General features: G+C 34.1%; 1 protein-coding gene across 1 annotated transcript in view; it reads right to left on the bottom strand.

The window, feature by feature from the left end:
* ADAMTS17 (ADAM metallopeptidase with thrombospondin type 1 motif 17) overlaps positions 1-24,277 on the bottom strand; it is a 507,844-nt gene that overhangs the window by 461,072 nt on the left and 22,495 nt on the right. The window contains exon 3 of the mRNA XM_051980996.1: positions 21,605-21,770. Coding sequence (XP_051836956.1) covers positions 21,605-21,770 — 166 coding nt within the window. The remainder of the gene's footprint in view (positions 1-21,604; positions 21,771-24,277) is intronic.

Below are 24,277 nucleotides of genomic sequence, written 5' to 3'. Positions count from 1 at the left end.
AATGTCAGTTATCATTATCACTATTGCTATTTAATGGCAGTTTCAATTTGAGAACAGAGCCAATTTCCACAAGGGAAAGAATAAAAAATCATGATCTGATTAACAGTTCATTTCTCTTTAAAGGACTAAATTTTACCCAGACATCCATAAGAACTTCAGAATGACTCAGAAATATCAAGGATTGCTAAATATGGAATTCAATTAGAAGTTTCAGTAGAAATTTACGTTAGAACCAAAGTTTGCTAATCAAGGAAAGAATGAGTAATCATGAACAATAAGAATTCATTCCTTTTTTTTTAAACAGAATGGCAGGACCAAGAATAGAAATAAGAATTTTTAAGTCCTCTTTAATGTAATGAAAAACTAAAAACTCTTTCACCATTTTTGTAGCAGTCTTTTTTGGGTATGAATTCCTTAAAAGTTAGAATATCAATGGGCAGCTGAAATAGAAGCAAATTCAATTCAGATTCCAATTCAGGAAAACATAGGCTGATAAAACATGAAGCTCATATCAGAGGAGGAGAGATTAACATGTGGCATTTCACTAATGATTTTTGGATTCAAAAATCCAAAGCATTAGTATACTATAATCAAAGGGCCAGTAGTACCACTTTTGACCCAATAACACCACTACTAGGTCTACTTATTTTGTCAATAAAGCTAAAAGGCAATAATCCAACTACTTGTTTTGCCAAAATTCTGTCCAGAAATATTTTGGAATATAGACAGAAAATAGACCATCTATACATAGACAGACAGGCAGATAGATGATCAATAGAAATGATCATTATGTATGTATGTATCTATATATCTATATCTATATCTATATCTATATACATATGTATATATGTAATCACTATAAATATATATGTATATGTCTCCCTCCAAAGTAGACACCCAATTTTAAAAAATCATTAATTTCATATAATTATCTACCATATCACAGGTACTTTTTAGTATACTTATCCACCATTAAAATCCTCATCCTCTGTTTTCCATGCATGGAAGTGATCCAAGTTGTTGAGAATGCCAAATAATCTTAAGCTTTGACAGATCATATGTAAAGCTATAAAGTAGTGGATCATTGGATAAACTTTATGTCAGTCATTTGAGAAATAGCCTCCCTAAATTCAAACAGTCTCATTACTAGGAGATGAAATGATTTAGCCACAGAAACCCATAAAATTGCTGAGCTGTAAAGAAGGTGTGATCTATACAAAAAGAATGTCCACCCAAATAAAATCATAGAATTTTAAAATTAATGACATGAGAATATGTTTACACATGCTGTTTTACACAATGTTGCTAACTAACTTAAATATACATTTTAAATTTGAATTGTATTTATCTTGAATTTAGCTACTTAAGGCATATCTAAGTTCAAATTAGTAGAAATAAGTGGCAGCAGAATGAGAGGAAGAATTGAAGAATTAAAGGATTTTTTTGGAGGGGGGTTAGAGGTAGCATGGCACAGTACATCATGTATGGGGCTTGTAGCCAGGTCAACTTATTAAAATGCGGCTCTCTCACTTACACAACTTACACAACTCATAATTGTATTTGTTGTTTAGTCATTTCTGTCATATCTAATTCTTTGTGAACAGATTTGGGGTTTTCTTGGCAAAGATACTGGAGTAATTTGCCATTTCTTTCTCCAGCTCATTTAGAAAGAAATGAGCTTCCTTCAAAAGAGAAACTGAGGCAAATAGAGTTAAGTGACTTGCCAAGAATCACACAGCTAGTAGGTATCTGAGGTCATATTTGAACTCAGATTTTAACTTCTTTCAGGTCCGGTGCTCTCTCTTTGTGTTTTAGGCAACTTTCTAGGAATTATCTCCTATTATTAATCCCTTCTGATGTACTTGGTGAAAGAAATTTGGGAACTCATTTTCTTTCAGGGAATGTATGTGACAGGAAGAGGAACTGGAAACCAATATCTCTATAATCCTCTTTCTTATGGAATCAGACATCCATTGTGAGACCATTTTGGCACATTTTTACATATGCTCCAATTGTGTTGGAGTTCTAGATGAAATCATACATCTAGATGATGCATCTTTTGTATAGGAAGATTGGGGAAAAGTCACATTATTTTATAACCATAGCTGCATGGAGTTAATATTTGCTTTCAGCAAATGTTTGAAGAGGTCTCTGAAGGCTCAAAATGAACAGAGTACAAGGACTCCAATCATGAGTTCAAATGAATCCGAGTTCAAATATAGCTTCAGACACTTACTTGCTGTGTGATTCTACGTAAATCATGTAACTGTTTGCCTCTGTTTCCTCAACTGTAAAATGAGCTGAAGAAGGAAAGGACAAACCACTCTATTATATTTGCCAAGAAAACTCCAACTAGGCCCTTAAGAACAGTCAGACATGCCTGAAATGACTGAACAACAACAAACTGTTGGAAAAGATTTAGAGATTTCTAGAAGGGAGATTTTATTCCTTTATGTTTTGGTACCTTTTTAATAAAATTCATGCATAGAATGTACATATTTATGTACTTATAAATTCAGATAAAGCTTGTTCCTTTACAGTTCCTTATAATATAGGAACTATTATTATTATTATTATATAATAGTATATTTGTATTAAGAAGCAGTCAATACTAATATAATACTTTCAGATTCACAGCATTCATTATTTATATTATTTCATTTGACTCCCATAGCAACTTAGTGAGGGAGCTGCTATCATGTTTGTTTTATAGATAAGGAACCTGAGGCTGAGCAAAGTTAAGTGACGTGCTCAGGGTCACATAGCTAGAAAATATCTGATTCAGAATTTGAATTCAGTTCTTCTGTACTCTTTGGATGCATTCTAACCATTAATTATTCCACCCAGCTACTATGTTAAGCAGTTGTGAAAGTACTATCATTTCTATTTTGCTGAGGAAAAAACAGACTCTAAAGTTATGACTTTTGTGGTCAAATGACTTTTAGATGATGAAGCTGGTACTCAAATATAGGTCTTCTAGCACCATGTCCAGTTCTCTTTCTACCATGCCATAGTATGTGATGCAGATTTTCATATAACCATTCAATTTAAACATTTTATTTGTAGTTACTTATTTATGTTTCATATATCCCTACTTTATATACACATTCTAATACATGAACAACAAATACAACCTGCATTTTAAAAGTTGACCTGGTTACAAGCCCCATACTTGATGTGCTGTGCCATGCTACCTCTAACCCCCCTCCAAAAAATCCGTTGATTTTTCGATTCTTCCTCTCAGACTGCTGCTACTTACTTCCACTAACTTGAACTTAGATATCCCTTAAGTAATTATCTCTTGAAGTTCTTCCAGTGCTGGCCATTCATGTCTTTTGACTCATAGGACCAAAAAAAGTGATGGCATAATCCTGGCTGCTCACTGACATTTCCAGATCTTTGCTCTGCCATCATCACTCAACAGTTTCACTTTTCTAAAGTCCATGCCATTCAATCATACCACACTCTCCCTCCTTCCCTCCAAGACATTCTCCCAATTTCCTTAACAATTTGGTCAGTTGGCTTCCAATCTTTTTCTCTTTTTACTACTATGCTATTATACTTGGAAATTTCAACATTTCCACTGATAATCTTTGTAATACTCTGGTCCTTCAATTCTTTTACCTCCCCAGTTCCTAGGACCTCTATGCTTTTGGAGTCTTACAAATCATAGCAGCAAGCAATAGCATTAAGCACCAATGAATAATCATTAACATTAACTTCCATGTTTTAAAAAGAACTGGTGAAGATATTCATATTTGAGATTCACATAACTCCATCAGTATGTAATACAGGCATTATTATCCCCATGTTACAAGTAAGAAAAACTGAAATTCAGTGAGTCTAAGTGGCTTTGCCCGTGGTCATACAGCTAGAAGAACCCACAAATAGGGAGTTCCAAAAACCTTGCATTTACTTGAAGTCACACTGTTAATGGTTAATGGACCAAGAAAAATCACTTAATCCAAAAGTAATGAAAGTAAAATAATAAAGGAGGGGAAAGTTTGAAATTGAGACATAGCAAAATAGGTATAAAAACCTGGCAAATGTCTCAAAACGCAAAAAAAATTTCCACAATGAGAAAATGGTCAATTTTTTCCCTAAAGTCCATGCTTTTACTAAAAAAAAAAAAAAAAAAAAAAAAAAAAAAGCATAGACTGGAGTCCATAACCTAACATGATACTCCTATTTCAACTTCCCAACTGAGGTGATATTTTATAATCACATTGATAAGCTCCTGAAAATAAAGCATATTGCTGGAAAGACTATCAGGTTGTGTCTTCTATTGAAGCCTAGATAACTGCTATAAATATATCTTCACAGAACAGAACCTCACAGGTCCAGAAGGAAAAAAAAAAATTCCACAAAGTTGTTCTTTTCCCTTGAATCTACCCATCTTCCCATAATTCCTTTTAGCCATGTGACTACTGAAGAAATTATGACTATAGTCTACTGCACAAGCAAAATGTATTTACTGAAGAAGAAGATAAAATCAGTATCTGCAAAAGATGGTCAGATCCCATTTAACCTGATTAACCCCAGCTATTTCCCATTTATCCAACCTGTCTACATATATATCCCATTTGAGGAGTACCAAGTATTGTTTTTCTGGGTGATCAACATAAATCAAGGAAGGACACTAAATGCTCTAGAAGAATGACAATACTAGGCTTCTAAAACTACTAAATCAATGACATTCCTTGTGAAATTGTAAGAACAAACCCCATGATTTAAACTTCCATCCATTTCCTTTTGAATGAACTTTTTGGGGAATTGCAATAGATTTGTCTCTATTTTTAAATTCCCTATGTACAAATGTTTACATAAAGCAGATAGTTAATTAATTAGACCATTAGTTAACTGAGCTATAAGAAGACTGTTCTTGTCTTTTCTTATATACATATATTTTCTTCCTACATATGAGTATGTACATATAGAGGGCTAGTATTATTATAACTGACACTTATGTGGCTTTAGAAGAAATCATTTTCTTTCCTGTGGTGTGGGAATGGAGAGGAAGAAGGGGAAAAAATAAAAGAACAAAGAATCAAGAAATTCAATTAGAGTCTCTCTTGGAATTCCTGCTATAACCCCTCTGCTCCAAGCTCTTAGCTCTATTTTCAACCTCTGTACTCATTTTAATAGTCTCACTAGGAGCTCTTATTACATCAAAAGGAGGGTTTCCATAGAATAAGTTTTGGAACAACTGAGCAAACTCAAGCACAATTTATTTTTTTCCCAGAATAAGAAAATGTTAGCAGACACTGATTTTAAACATCATTACCTTACAGGTAAGAGAGGAACAGACATTTTTACACAAGTTCCAATGTATGTTTTGGCTGTTAAATGATCAGAATAGTTGACAGAATTAGTCTGGTATATAATATAAGCCCTTTGGGAAAATGGGAGATGGGGTAACAGACTAGAATGAAGCTATTGTTCTACTTCCTCTGTTTCATACTATTGGTATACATGGAATTTCTAGGTCAATATATATCAAACCCCAAATACATGCAATTATTAATTTCAAATGTTTGAAAGGTATTTTTTTCAGTCAGTTAATCAACACTGATTAGGTACTTCTCATGTACTAGGCACTGCAAAAACACTAGAATACAAAGGTAAAAATAGCCTTTATCTTCAAGTAGTTTACATTCTAATATGAAAGACAACAGAGAAATAATGAGTTATGAAGCAGGTGAATGCTGTAAAAATTGTGTAAAATAATCACTGAAACTATATCCCCTTTGATCTGCAAAAGAAGAGAGATCAGGGTCTCCCAGGCTTCAAAGTCTAGAAAGAAGGCACATCCTCCAAGATTCAGATAAGCAGTATCACTCAAGGGCAAATCAACCCCCACTGATCTTTTGGGGAGTCACATCCTCATTCAGGAAACTCTAAAACCTTCAAAGTGATTTTTATTCAACTGGGAGATCCTGGTCTGATAATTAGTTCAAACTGCCCCCAGATTTGCTCACAAAATAGGTTTTTTTTTTTTGCCAGCTTATTCTTTGCAAATTTCTTAATTAAAAAATATGTCTGCTGGGTGGACCCAAGATGGTGGAGAGGACACACACATCTATCTAAGCTCTCCCTTATCCTCAGACTACTTTATGAAACAGCCTCAGAATTAGTGCTTGACTGTCAAAACCCATGAATATTGGGAGTACAACACATTACTAACAGACGATAATCTTGAAATTCACCAGAAAAGGATACGACCACAGTGTAAATGCTAATCCAGTGCAAACACTGGTCCCAGCACAGTCATTGTTGTCTCACTGCTTCTTCACTGCTACTTCTTGTTGTTTGCTAAGGAAGCTTGGCAATACCACACTGCCCCAGAAGCAGACTGCAGTTTTTTTTTTAGTTTTCTTTTTTTTTTTTTGTCAAAATGAGAAAAAAGGCAAAGCAAGCTCTAAATATAGATATCTTCTATACTGAAATAGAGCAGACTTCAAACCCTGAGGAGATTATAAGCAGATTGTCTCCATATGAAGCCCTAAATGGTAATATAACTTGGTCCCCATCACACAAGACTTTCATAGAAGAAATTAAAAAGTCTCTTTAAAAAGAGCTGGAAGAAAAATGGAGAAAGGAAAGGGAAGCTTTGCAAGAGAGTATGAATAAGTCATGTTACTCATTAAAAGATAGAGTGGATAAAGAAATAAACTCCCTGAAAAACAGAATTAGTGAATTGGAAAAAGAAAACAGTTCCCTAAAAAAAAAAAAATTGGCAAAATGGAAAAAAAAATCCATAGAACAAAACAGCTCATTTAAAAACTCAATTGGACAATTACAAAAAGAAATAAAAAGTAAATGAAGAAAATAGTTCATTAAAAATCAGAATTGAAAAATGGAAATGAATGATTCATTGAGATATCAAGAATCAGTCAAGCAAAACCAAAAAATGAAAAAAATAAATGTTATAACCTACAAGTAATAATGTTAAATACCTACTTGGGAAAATAACAGACCTGGAAAATAGATCTGGAAGAGATAATCTAAGGATTATTGGACTTCCTGAAAATCATGATGGAAAAAAAAATCCTAGACACTATTTTTCAGGAAATCATCAAAGAGAACTGCCCAGATGTTACAGAAACAGAAAGTAAAATAGACATTGAAAGAATTCATTGGTCACCTACTGAAAGAGATCCCAAAATCAAAACTTCAAGAAATACTGTGGCTAAATTCCAGAACAATCAGACCAAGAAAAAAATACTACAAGCAGATAGAGAAAAACAGTTCAAATACAGAGGAGCCACAATAAGGATTACTCAGGACCCAGCAGAAAATACATTATAGGATCAAAGGACATGGGAGCTGATATGCTGAAAGACTAAGGATCGTGGTATGTAGTCAAGACTACTTACCCAGCCAAAATGAGCATTTTCTTCCAGGGAAGAAGATGGACATTCAATGAAATTCCATCTATTTCTGATGAAAAAACTGGAACTAAATAAAATCTTTGACCTCCAAATATAGGACTCAAGAGAAACATAAAAAAGTAAAAAGAAATCTTGGGACCTATATTTCTGTTATGAGTATTCTTTATGTATACATGTGTAATTTGATATTATTTTTATAATATAAAAAAGAAGCTAGAAGTGGAAAGGAAATTATACCACAAAAAAGGAAAAATTGAGGTTCTACTTCTCACAAAGAGGCAAAGGAAGACTATTATATCTGAGGGAAAGAAGAGGGGAGGATGGATATAGTGTGAATCTTACTCTCATCAGAACTGGCTCAAAGAGAAAATATTAGACATATTTGATTTATAAAGAAACTTCTTCCACCTCATTGAAAAGTGGAGGGGAAAAGCAAAAAAGGGAAGGAGTAAAGCTAAATAGAAGGGAATACAGAAATTTTAAAGGAAAGATTTAAGGAAAGGGGAGAGACTCTAATGGGGGAGGAACCCTAAAGAGGGAGAGCTGTGTGAGGCAAGTGGTGCTCACAAGGTTAATAATGGGAAGGGGGAAGAGGGAAAGGAAAGAGAAAAGCATAATCTGGGGTTAACAAGATGGTAGGAAATACAGAATTAGTAATTTTAACCATAAATGTAAATGGAATAAACTATCCCATAAAGCGGAGGCAGATAGCAGACTGGATTAAAAGTTAGAATCCTACAATATGTTGTTTACAGGAAACACACTTGAAACAGGGCGATACATACAAAGTAAAGGTAAAAGACTGGAGCAGAATCTACTATGTTTCTGGAGAAGTCAAAAAAGCAGGGGTAGCCATCCTGATCTCAGATCAAGCAAAAGCAAAAATTGATCTAATAAAAAGAGGTAAGGAAGGAAACTATATCTTGCTAAAGGGTAGCATAGATAATGAAGCAATATCAATACTAAACATATATGCACCAAGTGGTGTAACATTTAAATTCTTAAAGGGGAAGTTAAGAGAGCTGCAAGAAGAAATAGACAGCAAAACTATAATTGTGGGAGATCTCAACCTTGCACTCTCAGAACTAGATAAATCAAACCACAAAATAAATAATAAATAAGTTAAAGAAGTAAATAGAGCACTAGAAAAGTTAGGTAAGTTAGATCTTTGGAGAAAACTAAATGGAGACAGAAAGGAGTACACTTTATTCTCAGCAGTTCATGGAACCTATACAAAAAATTGACCATATATTAGGACATAAATATCTTAAATTCAAATGCAGAAAGGCAAAAATAGTAAATGCACCTTTTTCAGATCACAATGCAATAAAAATTACATTCAATAAAAAGCCAGGGGAAAACAGACCAAGAAGTAATTGGAAACTAAATAATCTCATTCTAAAGAATGATTGATGAAACAGCAAATCATAGACACAGTAATTTCAGCCAAGAGAGAAAGATAATAATGAGATATCATACCAAAAAATGTGTGGGATGCAGCTAATGCGGTAATGAGGGAAAATTTTATATCTCTAGAGGCCTACTTGCATAAAATAGAAAAAGAGAAAATCAATAAATTAGGCTTACAACTTAAAAAGCTTGAAAAAGAGCAATTTAAAAACCTCCAGTGAAACACTAAACTTGAAATTCTAAAAAAAAAAAAAAAAAGGAGAGATTAATAAACTTGAAATAAAAAAAAACAACTATTGAATTAATAAATAAAACTAAGAGTTGGTTCTATGAAAAAAAAACAACAAAATAGATAAAGCTTTGGTAAATTTGATTAGAAAAAGGAAAGAGGAAAATCAAATTGTTAGTCTTAAAAATGAAAAGGGAGAACTTGCCACTAATGAAGAGGAAATTAGAGCAATAATTAGGAGTTACTTTGCCCAAATTTATCCAATAAACTTGATAAATAAAATGGATGAATACTTTCAAAATATAGCTTGCCCAGATTAACAGAGAAATAAGTAAATAGGTTAAACAGTCCCATTTTAGAAAAGGAAATAGAACAAGCTATTAATCAACTCCCTAAGAAAAAATCCAAAAGCCTTTGTACAAATAAAAAAAGCCTTTGTACAAATAAAACTAATGCAAACAAGATTAGAAGGGAAGCAACAAACTGGGAAAACATTTTCACAGTTAAAGGTTCTGATAAAGGCCTCATTTCCAAAATATATAGAGAACTGACTCAAATTTATAAGAAATCAAGCCATTCTCCAATTGATAAATGGTCAAAGGATATGAACAGACAATTTTCAGAGGATGAGATTGAAACTATTACCACTCATATGAAAGAGTGTTCCAAATCATTATTGATCAGAGAAATGCAAATTAAGACAACTCTGAGATACCACTACACACCTGTCAGATTGGCTAAGATGACAGGAAAAAATAATGATGAATGTTGGAGGGGATGCGGGAAAACTGGGACACTAATGCATTGTTGGTGGAGTTGTGAACGAATCCAACCATTCTGGAGAGCAATCTGGAATTATGCCCAAAAAATTATCAAATTGTGCATACCCTTTGATCCAGCAGTGTTTCTATTGGGCTTATATCCCAAAGAAATACTAAAGAAGGGAAAGGGACCTGTATGTGCCAAAATGTTTGTAGCAGCCCTGTTTGTAGTGGCTAGAAACTGGAAAATGAATGGATGCCCATCAATTGGAGAATGGCTGGGTAAATTGTGGTATATGAATGTTATGGAATATTATTGTTCTGTAAGAAATGACCAGCAGGATGAATACAGAGAGGACTGGCGAGACTTACATGAGCTGATGCTAAGTGAAATGAGCAGAACCAGGAGATCATTATACACTTCGACAACGATATTGTATGAGGACATATTTTGATGGAAGTGGATTTCTTTGACAAAGAGACTTGAGTTTCAATTGATAAATGACGGACAAAAGCAGCTACACCCAAAGAAAGAACACTGGGAAACGACTGTAAACTATCTGCATTTTTGTTTTTCTTCCCGGATTATTTATACCTTCTGAATCCAATTCTCCCTACACAACAAGAGAACTGTTCGGTTCTGCAAACATATATTGTATCTAGGATATACTGCAACATATCCAACATATAAAGGACTGCTTGCCATCTAGGGGAGAGGGTGGAGGGAGGGAGGGGAAAAAAAAATCGGAACAGAAACGAGTGTCAATTTAATGTAATTATTAAATAAAAAATTAAAAAAAAAAAAAAAAAAGAAAAAATCCCCAGCACCAGATGGATTTAACTGTGAATTCTACCAAACATTTAAAGAACAATTAACTCCAATGTTATATAAACTATTTGAAAAAATATGGATTGAAGGATTCCTACCAAATTCCTTTTATGACACAGACATGGTACTGATATCTAAACTAGGTATGTTGAAAACAGAGAAAGAAAATTATAGACCAAGTTCCCTAATGAATATTGATGCAAAAATCTTAAATAAAATATTAGGAAAAAGATTACAGAAAATCATCCCCAGGCTAATACCCCATGGCCAACTAGGATTTATACCAGGAATGCAGGGCTGGTTTAATATTAGGAAATATTAGAAAAACCATATCAATAACCAAATTAAAAAAAATATGATCATCTCAATAGATGCAGAAAAAGCATTTGATAAAATCCAAAACCCATTCCTATTAAAAACACTTGAGAGTATAGGAATAAATGGACTTTTTTTCTTAAAATAATCAGTAGCAGCTATTTAAAACCATCAGTAAACATCATATGTAATGGGAATAAATTGGATCCATTCCCAATAAGATCAGAAGTGAAACAAGGTTGCAATAAGAGTTGAGAAAGAGATTAAAGGAATTAGAGTAGGTAATGAGGAAACCAAATAATCTTTGCATTTGATGATATGATGGTATACCTAGAGAACCCCAGAGATTCAACTAAAAAGCTACTAGAAATAATCCACAACTTTAGCAAAGTTGCAGGATGCAAAATAAACCCACATAAGTCATCAGCATTCTTATGTATCACTAACAAAATCCAACAGTTAGAGTTACAAAGAGAAATTCCATTTAAAGTAACTGCCCACAGTATAAAATATTTGGGAATCTATCTGCCAAGGGAAAGTCAGGAACTATTTGAACAAAACTACAAAAAACTTCCCACACAAATAAAGTCAGAGCTAACCAATTGGAAAAATATTAAGTGCTCTGGGACAGGTCGAGCAAATATAATAAAAATGACAATAGTGCTATACCAAACAGACTCTCCAAAAAACTATTTTAATGACCTAGAAAAAATAACAACAAAATTCATCTGGAAGAACAAAAGGTCAAGACTTTCAAGGGAACTAATGAAAAAAAAATCAAATGAAGGTGGCCTAGCTGTACCTGATCTAAAACTATATTATAAAGCAGTGGTCACCAAAACCATTTGGTATTGGCTAAGAAATAGACTAGTTGATCAGTGGAATAGGTTAAGTTTAATGGACAAGATAATCGATAACCTTAATAATCTAGTGTTTGACAAACCCAAAGACCCCAGCTTTTGGGATAAGAATTCACTGTTTGACAAAAACTGCTGGGAAAATTGGAAATTATTATGGCAGAAACTAGGCATTGACCCACACTTAACACCGTACACCAAGATAAGGTCAAAATGGGTTCATGATCTAGGCATAAAGAATAAGATTATAAATAAATTAGAAGAACATAGGATATTTTACCTCTCAGACCTGTGTGTGTGTGTGTGTGTGTGTGTGTGTGTGTGTGACCAAAGAAGAACTAGAGATCATTATTGATCACAAAATAGAAATTTTTGACTACATCAAATTGAAAAGCTTTTGTACAAACAAAACTAATGCAGACAAGATTAGAAGAGAAACAACAAACTGGGAAAACATTTTCACAAAGGTTCTGATAAAGGCCTCATTTCCAAAATATATAGAGAATTGAATCTAATATATAAGAAATCAAGCCATTCTCCAATTGATAAATGGTCAAAGAATATGAATAGACAATTTTCAGATGATGAAATTGAAACTATTTCTAGGCATATGAAAAGATGCTCCAAGTCATTATTAATCAGATTAATGCAAATTAATCCAACTCTGAGTTACCACTACACACCTGTCAGATTGGCTAGGATGACAGGAAAAGATAATGCTCAATGTTGGAGGCGATGTGGGAAAACTGGGACACTGATACATTGTTGGTGGAATTGTGAACACATCCAGCCATTCTGGAGAGCGACTTGGAACTATGCTCAAAAAATGATCAAATTGTACATACCCTTTGATCCAGCAGTGTTACTATTGGGCTTATATCCCAAAGAGATCTTAAAGAAGAGAAAGGGACCTGTATGTCTAAAAATGTTTGTGTCAGCCCTTTTTGAAGTGGCCAAAAACAGGAAACTGAGTGGATGACCATCAATTGGAGAATAGCTGAATAAATTGTGGTATATGAAGTTATGGAATATTATTATTCTGTAAGAAATGACCAGCAGATGATTTCAGAAAGGTCTGGAGAAACTTACATGAATTTGTTATGGGCCAGAACTTGAAACAAGGTGTTAAGTCACTGGAATTGATAGAAACAATGCTTAAGTACTTGGTTCACACTTTGGGGCTTCACACCTTTGGGAGAGTTTACACATTAACTCACATATTAGAGTTTACACTTCTCACATCTTTAGAGTTCACATCTTTAAGAGACCATATATAAGGAGCTCCCAACTAGAGACTTCGGGAGATTCACAAGTCACAGCTCCCACAAGCCCACTCTCTCAGATTCATTCAATATTCCACCATTGTGCTGGCTGGAGGCTTTGGATTCAGAGGGAGCTGGAGGCTGAAGCTGGCAGAGGCAAAGGACTAGCAACAAGAGCTTTCAGAACCAAGGAAAGCTACCTGGGCTATTTTGGAGGAGACAATAAAGGACTGGACTTTAACCCCTGGCTGCATTTGGGGTTATTACTTTGAACTGAAACTAAGGCTGCCTCCAGAAGCCCCCCAAGAAACCTGCTCACAGGGAAGATTATAATTTAGAGAAGAGAATATTATATGAACTGATGCTTAGTGAAATGAGCAGGACCAGGAGATCATTATATACTTCAACAACAATATTATATGATGATCAATTCTGATGGATGTGGTTCTCTTCAACAATGAGATGAATCAAATCAGTTCCATTTGTTCAGTAATGAATAGAACCAGCTACATCCAGCAAAAGAACTCTGGGAAATGAGTGTGAACCACTACATAGCATCCCCAATCCCTCTGTTTTTGTCCACTTGCATTTTTGATTTCCTTCACAGATTAATTGTACATTATTGTAAAGTCCAATTCTTCTTGTGGAGCAAAATAACTGTATGGATGTGTATACATATATTGTATTTAATATATACTTTAACCTATTTAACATGTATCAGTCTACCTGCCATCTGGGGGGGAGTGAGGGGAAGGAGGGTAAAAACTGGAACAAAAGGTTTTGCAATTGTCAATTCTGAAAAATTACCCATGCATATATCTTGGAAATAAAAAGCTGTAATTTAAAAAAAAAGAAAAAAGTTATCAAATTGTACATACCCTTTGATCCAGCAGTATTACTACTGGGCTTATATCCCAAAGAGATATTAAAGAAGAGGAAGGGACCTGTATGTGCAAAACTGTTTATGGTAGCCCTTTTCATAGTGGCTAGAAACTGGAAATTGAATAGATACTCATCAATTGGAAAATGGCTGGGTAAATCATGGTATATGGAAGTTATGGAATACTATTGTTTTATAAGAAATGACCAGCAGGGTGAATACAGAGAGGCTTGGAGAGACCATGAACTGATGCTAAGTGAAATGAGCAGAACCAGGAGATTCACTTCAACAATACTACATGAGGATCAGTTCTGATGGAGGTGGTTATCTTCAGCAATGAGAGGATCCAATTCAGTTCTAATTGATTAGTGATGAACAGAACCACCTATACCCAGCAAAAGAACACTGGGAAACCAGTGTGGACTGCTTAAATTTTTGTTTTTCTTCCCAAGTTATTTTTTATCTTTCTAAATCTGATTTTTTCTTGTGCAATGAGTGAACTGTATAAATATGTCCACATATATTATATTTAAGATATACTTTAACATGTTTAACATGTACGAGACTGCCTGCCATCTAGGGGAGAGGGTGGAGGGAAGGAAGGGAAAAGTTGGAACAGAAGTGTTTGCAAGGGTCACTGTTGAAAAATTATCTATGCATTTGTTCTATCATTAAAAAACTATAATAATTATTTTTTAAAAAAGAAACATGCCCGCTAAGGGAAAGCCTCTTAGTGAAAAATAAAACCTTCTTTTTTTGCCACAGACTTTGGGATTAGCAAATTCTTTTCCTTCTTAACCTGTATCTCCAAGCAAAGGGATCTCACTCATACACATCATCAGTTATATACAAAATATATCTAGGATAAGTGAAAGAAATTTTAGAGGAAAAGACATGAACAACTATGAGTTCTAGGAAAAGTTTCCTATAGAAGACGGGATTTGAGTTGAATCTTTAAAAAAAGCAAGGGACATTAAGAGCCAAAATGAAGAGCAAAAGCAGAGAGACCAGGATTAGAGTGTTTTTCCCCTCCAGGAACTCCAAGTAGGCCAGTGTAGCTAGAGGGAAGAATACTTGTTGCTTCCCAAGGCTAACATAACTGTAAAGGTAAAAAGGCTACAGATTATTAAGGGCTTCAAATTCCAGATGAGTTTATTTTTAATCTTGGAGGTAGCAGAGAAGCTTTGGAATTTATTAGACAGGTGATATAAGAAGATTTATAATTTAATAAAAGTGCTCTGGCAACTGAAATTAAAAATTGGAGTAGAAAAGAACTTGAGACAAAGAGATCAATTAGAAATCTCTTGCAAGTCTCTAAGAGGTGATGTGAATCTGAGGCAAGATAACGGCCATATGCACAGAAAAAAAAAAAAGAAACACATATTTTCCATGTGAAACTGAAAATGATAAATTTGGCAATGGGTTGGTTATGCAAAATAAGAGAGAATGAAATGTTGAGCATGACATCAAAGTTGCTAATCTGTGTGAATGGAAAGATGATGGTGCATCAAGAATAATAAGACACTTAAAAAGATTGAAGAGGGGGAAAATAGCAAGTTCTGTTTTGAATATGTTGAGCTTCAGATGCCTATGATATATCCAGTTTGAAATGTCCAAAAGGAATTTGCATATGGAGGACTAAGGCAAAAATCTTTAGATATAGGAATCAGCTGTTTACAGATTAAAATGAAACTCATGAAAACTAAAGCAAGACAATATGGGGCAGAGGGAGAAGAGAAGAGGAATCACAACAGGTCCAAGAATAGCAGACATGATTTGAATGGACTTTGAAAACAAGTGATCATCATTATACACTTCGACAACGATATTGTATGAGGATGTATTCTGATGGAAGTGGATTTCTTTGACAAAGAGACCTGAGTTTCAATTGATAAATGATGGATAGAAGCAGCTACAACCAAAGAAAGAACACTGGGAAACGAATGTGAACTATTTGCATTTTTGTTTTTCTTCCAGGGTTATTTTTACCTTCTGAATCCAATTCTCCCTGTGCAAGAAGAGAACTGTTCGGTTCTGCAAACATATATTGTATCTAGGATATACTGCAACATATCTAACATATATAGGACTGCTTGCCATCTAGGGGAGGGGGTGGAAGGAGGGAGGGGAAAAATTGGAACAGAAGCGAGTGCAAGGGATAATGTTGTAAAAAAAAATTACCCTGGCATGGATTTTGTCAATATAAATTTATTATAAAATAAAATATTAAAAAAAAGAAAAAAAAAAAAAACAAGTGATCATAAAGACAGGAGAATTAGGAGAGAACAGCACCATGAAAACCTAAACAGGAGAGAATATCCAGAAGGAGAAAATCATCAACAGTAATAAATGCTCCAGAGAGGTCAAGAAAGATAAGGATAAATAAATAGCTAATGCTTTGGCAATTATAAAATCACTGATAAAGCTGAAAAAATAAAAATTGAAAAATTTGTTTTAGTTGGGACTTCTCTAATCTGAAAAAAAGCAACAGGATTTTAAAGTTATTCATAGAACTAAACTTTCCAAACATGTCCTTTTTTTCCCTCTTCTTTTTTTCTCCCCTTTCCTTTTCTTTTCTTTACGATTTTTTTCCTCTTAAGAGTGGGTATCCTTATTTCACCCAGGCAAGAAATACAGGAGTTACTCAAAAGATTAATCCATCTCTGTTCAAAACAGGAGTTTTGTCTGACATTGTTCGGACATAAACCAGTCATCCCTTCTTGGACAATCTGGTAATCCCTTGGTTTCAAGGACTCACCATGTGGTTGCCAAACTTAGTACAGACACCTGATTGACTTATCTCTGAAGTGTAAGATTTCTGAGTTTAAAAGATTTGCCAAGTCCAGCCTCCTGAAAAGCAGGGATTATAGGTATGTACCACTTTACCTAGAAAGCACACCTAAGAAACCTTTTATCTCCTTGCTTCTATCTAATCTATAAAGATAACATATATAAACCTTTTATCTCTTTGCTTCTATCTAATCTATAAAAATAACATATAGAAATTTTAAATTTCAAAGAATACAAAATTGATCAGAGTAAGTCAATCCTCTCATAAAAATCATTTTTTGAAACTCTTAATAAGGTTATTACTGTCTAGTACCAACTAAAAAGAACAGGAAAATTGTAATTTGTTTTGGCATTCTTTATTTATAATCCAGTACTTCTTAATACTCAAGGGATATTCATTATCCAAACAATATGATCATTGCAAAAAAAAAAAAAAAACCAAATAAAAAAACAATTGACTGTACCTTGTGCTAAAAAACATAATCTTGGATAGAAAGCTGTGTGTGCAAACAGCAGCTGTGTTGAATAACATGTCTTATTTATAAATAACAAAAGGATTCAAAAGTTGAGTCATATAATCAGTTACTCTGAGTCATTTACCAACTAAACAGAGAAAAAAGTACTTTCCTGGAAAGCAAAAAGAGAGTTATCAGATTAGAGTAGGAAAACTTCTAAAAGCTAGTACATATGGGTTAAAGGGTGATCTGAGGCAAATGCAAGCATACAGAAACTTCAGATGATCAGCCAAAGACAGTGAATCTTATTCTGAACAGGAGATATATCAATCTTCATCATGATCATATGATATTTACTGGGTAAGCCCTTATTACAAGATGTTATGATATGCTTTCATACATTGCGGAAAATGTCAATCAAATAAAAAGTGTTTGCCTTAATAAAAATATTGTTTTGAAATATTACTATATTTTAAAAATATTTGTATTTTTTATTTATTCTTTTCTTAATGGACCTGGGTGGGCCCTGGAAAACTTCAGCTAATATTCCAATAGTAGTCATCAAGAGAGACTAAAAGTATGTCTAGTATGTTTTAGAATTGAGTACTATCCTAGTATATTTGGGAAATTGAAAGTTCTTGAAATAGTACAAGATTATCGTATTAGAAACACTAGCCTCGGCAATAAGAGTCGAGAAAGATATAAAAGGAATTAGAGTAGGCAATGAGGAAACCAAACTATCACTCTTTGCAGATGATATGATGGTATACCTAGAGAACCCCAGAGATTCTACCAAAAAGCTATTGGAAATAATTCATAATTTTAGCAAAGTAGCTGGCTACAAAATAAATCCCCATAAATCCTCAGCATTTTTATACATCACCAACAAAACCCAACAGCAAGAGATACAAAGAGAAATTCCATTCAGAATAACTGTTGATACCATAAAATATTTGGGAATCTATCTACCAAAGGAAAGTCAGGAATTATATGAGCAAAATTATAAAAAAGTCTCCACACAAATAAAGTCAGACTTAAATAATTGGAAAAATATTAAGTGCTCTTGGATTGGCCGAGCGAACATAATAAAGATGACAATACTCCCTAAACTAATCTATTTATTTAGTGCTATACCAATCAGACTTCCAAGAAAATATTTTATTGATCTAGAAAAAATAACAACAAAATTCATATGGAACAATAAAAAGTCGAGAATCTCAAGGGAACTAATGAAAAAAAAATCAAATGAAGGTGGCCTAACTGTACCTGATCTAAAATTATATTATAAAGCAGCAGTCACCAAAACCATTTGGTATTGGCTAAGAAATAGATTAGTGGATCAGTGGAAAAGGCTAGGCTCACAAGACAGAATAGTCAATTATAGCAATCTAGTGTTTGACAAACCCAAAGCCCCTAACTTCTGGGAAAAGAATTCATTATTTGATAAAAACTGCTGGGACAATTGGAAATTAGTATGGCAGAAATTAGGCATGGACACACACTTAACACCATATACCAAGATAAGATCAAAATGGGTCTATGACCTAGGCATAAAGAACGAGATTATAAATAAATTAGAGGAACATAGAATAGTTTATCTCTCAGACTTGTGGAGGAGAAAGAAATTTGTGACCAAAGATGAACTAGAGACCATTACTGATCACAGAATAGAAAATTTCGATTACATCAAATTAAAAAGCCTTTGTACAAATAAAACTAATGCAAACAAGATTAGAAGGGAAGCAACAAACTGGGAAAACATTTTCACAGTTAAAGGTTCTGATAAAGGCCTCATTTCCAAAATATATAGAGAACTGACTCAAATTTATAAGAAATCAAGCCATTCTCCAATTGATAAATGGTCAAAGGATATGAACAGACAATTTTCAGAGAATGAGATTGAAACTATTACCACTCATATGAAAGAGTGTTCCAAATCATTATTGATCAGAGAAATGCAAATTAAGACAACTCTGAGATACCACTACACACCTGTCAGATTGGCTAAGATGACAGGAAAAAATAATGATGAATGTTGGAGGGGATGCGGGAAAACTGGGACACTAATGCATTGTTGGTGGAGTTGTGAACGAATCCAACCATTCTGGAGAGCAATCTGGAATTATGCCCAAAAAATTATCAAAATGTGCATATCCTTTGATCCAGCAGTGTTTCTATTGGGCTTATATCCCAAAGAAATACTAAAGAAGGGAAAGGGACCTGTATGTGCCAAAATGTTTGTAGCAGCCCTGTTTGTAGTGGCTAGAAACTGGAAAATGAATGGATGCCCATCAATTGGAGAATGGCTGGGTAAATTGTGGTATATGAATGTTATGGAATATTATTGTTCTGTAAGAAATGACCAGCAGGATGAATACAGAGAGGCTTGGAGAGACCTACATGAACTGATGCTAAGTGAAATGAGCAGAACCAGGAGATCATTATACACTTCGACAACGATATTGTATGAGGACATATTTTGATGGAAGTGGATTTCTTTGACAAAGAGACCTGAGTTTCAATTGATAAATGACGGACAAAAGCAGCTACACCCAAAGAAAGAACACTGGGAAACGAATGTGAACTATCTGCATTTTTGTTTTTCTTCCCGGATTATTTATACCTTCTGAATCCAATTCTCCCTACGCAACAAGAGAACTGTTCGGTTCTGCAAACATATATTGTATCTAGGATATACTGCAACATATCCAACATATAAAGGACTGCTTGCCATCTAGGGGAGGGGGTGGAGGGAGGGAGGGGAAAAAAAAATCGGAACAGAAATGAGTGTCAATGTAATGTAATTATTAAATAAAAAATTTAAAAAAAATAAAAAAAAAAGAAATAGTACAAGATTGAATTATTTCTATCAATCAGACTAAGTGGAATTGCTAGGCAGTATTTTAGGGACATTGAGTTCACCTTTAGTAGTGGTTAATATGTTCATGTCACTTAAGTCCTATTCAAAGAGGAAAAGGAAGGAGGATGGGGAAATGGGTAGAAGGAAAAAAGAAGAAAAGAGAGAATAGAGAAAGGGAAAATAGAGGTTTGATCTTGTCCACAAGCACAAGTACTCAATGATCAATTTCCTGATTTATGTTATGATTTAAAGGATATTACCAGTCTCTGCTCAAAATTACATTTCTACAATATGCCATGAGTTTTTTTTTTTCTCATCATATCTGAAATTTCCACCATTAGTATTACTCCCTTGGTTTGAACAACAGTCAGAAACTTTGAATCCAAAAAGCCATTAGAAGTATATTAACTAGAAAGGGACAGCACTGAGCCATGGAGGCAACCTTCTCTTCTAACTTCTCTATTACTGTGGGTTTGATTATGCAAAAAGATTTTCTAAACAAGTTGTGGGAAATAATGTGGCTGCCCCTCATTTGAGAAATGACTAGAAAATTCTAAGGGATTATTATTGTGCCATAAAAAGAAACAAATAAGGAGGAATTTGGGGAAGTATGGAAGACTTCTATGAAGTGACACAGAAAACAGAAAGCAGAACCACTAAAACACATAGACAATTATTACAATGCTAAAATGAGTACAAATGAAAATATAAATAGGTAGCCAAAATCAGATTAAACATAACAACCAATACAGGTTCCAAAGAAGAAAGAAACTCACTTTCTTTTATTCTGTAGGGACATAAGAAAATATGAATACTGACAGTTATGATGTTTGTGTTGACTGATATTGCTTAAGCATTTTGCTTTGCCTCAAAGTAGGATTACATAACACAAGACATATGTTAGGTAATGACAGTGATTTAAAAATATATAACATATAGACACACACAAAAAAGATTCAAAGACCTAAAGCTATATAAGATCATCTAAATAAAGCTCTTCATTCTAGAGATGAGTTAAGGTGCAGAGATATTAAATCACTTGCCCAAGTTCAAATAGATAGTAAGCTTCAAAGGCAAAATTTGAACCCAAGTCCTCTGACTCCAAACCAAAACTCTTTTAAAGTAGGTTTTGAGTGCAAAGGATTTCTATATTGACTAGATAAAATAGAGGTAAGTAAATTGAGAATCTAAGGGGAATATAAAATTAATCACCAGAGACAAGAAGTTAAGCTAATAGCCAAAATTTAAAGAAGCTGAATGAACCTTCAAGAAGAATCGAGCAGAACTTGGCCCTTTTCATTACTAAAGCAGATTTCTCTTTGAATGAAGGTCAGTATCATTATGATCCTTTGTCATCTGTTAGAATCTCTGCTCAAGTTATTATAAATTATATGGGCAAAAAGAAAAGAAATAACCATTAGGAGAAGTATGTGCATATTTGGGGAGGGGCACAAAATGCACCAAAAAAAAAAAAAAGAATTTTTTTTATCAATAAGATTTATTTATTTGGGAAGAGGGGAGATATAGAGTATTTGCTTAAGCATTGTGCCAATTCGCAGACCCACCTGTTATAACTTTGCAGAGCTCCTCAGTTATCCATGATTTAGAAGAATCACCAGAGTTTGAGGATCTTTTCCGCCTGACCAAATGTTCTCTTCCACTGAATGAGCCCTGGGAATTATTTACTGGTTGAATTAGCATCTGTTCTCTTCCAATCTGGATATACCCAATCTGTATAAAAGGAAAAACTTGGATGTTTATCACAATCATTGCTACACTGTAGCAACCCATGTATCAACATATAAACTTCATTCAACTTTTTTAAATGCTTAGAGTTTTCTTCTTTAAAATCTCATGCTTATCCTTGCCTTGAGAAACTGGTTTTTCAATATAATACTAAAAATGAAAACAAAAAAACTGTGGGTGGCTGGAACTTGAATTCTGTGCTTTCTTCTGCCTCCCTACACCCCACTTTAGAGTTAATCCTAAAAGCCTAGAACAATCTGCCCACCCTTCAGGAGAGTAACTGATATTTGTTGTTTCTTACTGACAAACTGCCAATAAAGCAAGATAAAACAAATTCAATATCACTGACAGCATTTCAAGAAAGATTACACCTGTTCCTTTCTTCCCTTGTTCATAGCAGTTTTGCTGCTAAATGATATTCTTTTTTTTAAGTTAACATCCAGAATTCCTTTGGAATAGATTGACCTAGAAAACATAGTTTAATCTTAGACTTATTTTAGGATACTCATTCTCTCTTTTCCCCTGAACCCCAAACCTGGCCCCCCATCACCAAAAAAGTCACCATCAGTAAGTCATAGGGCTGAGTCAGATAAGTAGGGAAAAATTCTTCAGTCACACTGCTAATTTCTTCAGGAATGGTAGCTATTTAAGCCAAATGACATTAACCCCATTTTAAAGTTCTTTAAAATGGAAAAGTACTAGTCTTCGTGGTAGGAATAAAAAGGCAAATGAAGAAAATATAGTGCCCTACTACCCTCAACCTAACAGCCTCAACTGATCAAGATAGAAGGTGAGGCTGGTGTTTCTCTTCTAAGCAGAGATTCAAGGTTTACATTTTATTAGAACCTGTGCCAAGAACAACTGAGAGATTTTTACTGCATAAATAAAACTGTCTCAAAGTGGTACTGTATGACCTACAAGGAAGCTTAGATTATTCTTTCCTTTTCTTTGAAGTTACAAATATTATTTGTTCACTTATACACATCAGAGAGATTGGAAGAAATGGGAGCAAGAGGGTACTGTTTTGCTATCTCTCTAGTGGAATTTTGTTTGCACCTAAGGGAAGAGGGAGCTAATTTTAGAACTTGTCAATGATCCCATTTTTAAAAGATTCTATTTTGTCATAAATAAGCTGACATGATAGAATGATGCATAAAATTAATCAACCCACATGACTCTCCATATTCAATTTATATTTAAGTGATTCCATTCTTTCCTATGTATTGTGAAATTCCCTTTATTATTGTGAAGTAAAATGCTTTTAAGCCTAATATTTGGTTTCCTAGAAAATGTCTTCACAGGTACTGACAATGCAAATTAATATTTCTTCAAATATGAAATAGTAGACAACTGGGTGACTTGAAGATGTGAATTCATGTCCTGCCTAAGATGTATACTTGCCATGTGACCTTAAAAAAGTCACAGAGGCAGCTAGGTGGCGAGTGGATAGAGCACCAGACCTGAAGTCAGGAGGATCTGAGTTCAAATTTGACCTCAGAAAGTTAACTCTTCTTGGCTGTGTGACCCTGGGCAAGTCAGTTAACCCCAATTGCCTTAGGAAAAAAAAAAAGTCACAGGATCACCTTGCCTGATTGCCAATCTGTATTGGTAAAAAGAATGTGAGGGTTCACAAGTGCCTTAGAATAAGGGAAGAAGGAGAAAAAATTAGAGCAAAATAGGAGACAAACCCAAGGAAAATTGTAGAAAGGGGTAGCATGAAGCTGTTTTGTAAAAGAGACAGAAATATGATTGGTGTGTGTGTGTGTGTGTGTGTGTGTGTGTTAGGAAAAGGTCATAAAAGGTATATGTAAAAAATAACATATGGTGGAGTGTGAAGAAAGTATAGGATGGCAGACCATAGTAGAGCTAGGAGAATGAATGAAGTGAAAAGAGGGGTGTGACCAATGTGAACAAGGAATCAGTAGTATGAAGCAAAACAGAAAGGATTACTAAGAACAAGCATTTATTTAAGCACTATGCTAAGTGCTTTACAAAATTATCTCAGTTGATCCTTTCAACAGTTCTGGGAGAGAGGGGTTGTTATTATCCATCTGAGGAAAGTGAGGCAGGGATTAAGTGATTTGACCAAGGTTATTCAGCTAATTGGTGTCTAAGACCAAATTTAAACTCAGATCTTACTAACTATATAATACTGAATCATCTAGCTACCTAGAGAATCTGTGACATGCAAAGAGAGACTCTTCCCATGGTCATAAAGGAATCAGAGACAAGATAAGAAAAGTACTATGTGCCACTAATAGCATCAACTAATTTGGCTTAGGAAATGCCATCAATTAATCACTGAACATTTATTAAGCACTTACCACCTGGGTAATATAGTTTTCAAATTTTCAAATTTCAGATAATTACAAATATAAGCTTATCCTTTAAGTGCTATTTTTCATTTAGCATAATTAATTAGGAAAGTGTCCAAAAGCGGCATACAATAAAAGCAAAAACTAACAAGATCAATGGCTCGACTAACTTAAAAG

This window comes from Antechinus flavipes, chromosome 2 (assembly GCF_016432865.1).
Source record: "Antechinus flavipes isolate AdamAnt ecotype Samford, QLD, Australia chromosome 2, AdamAnt_v2, whole genome shotgun sequence".
NCBI lineage: Eukaryota > Metazoa > Chordata > Mammalia > Dasyuromorphia > Dasyuridae > Antechinus > Antechinus flavipes.
The sequence above is the reverse complement of the archived record's forward strand: the minus strand, read 5'-3'. Positions and strand labels throughout refer to the sequence as shown.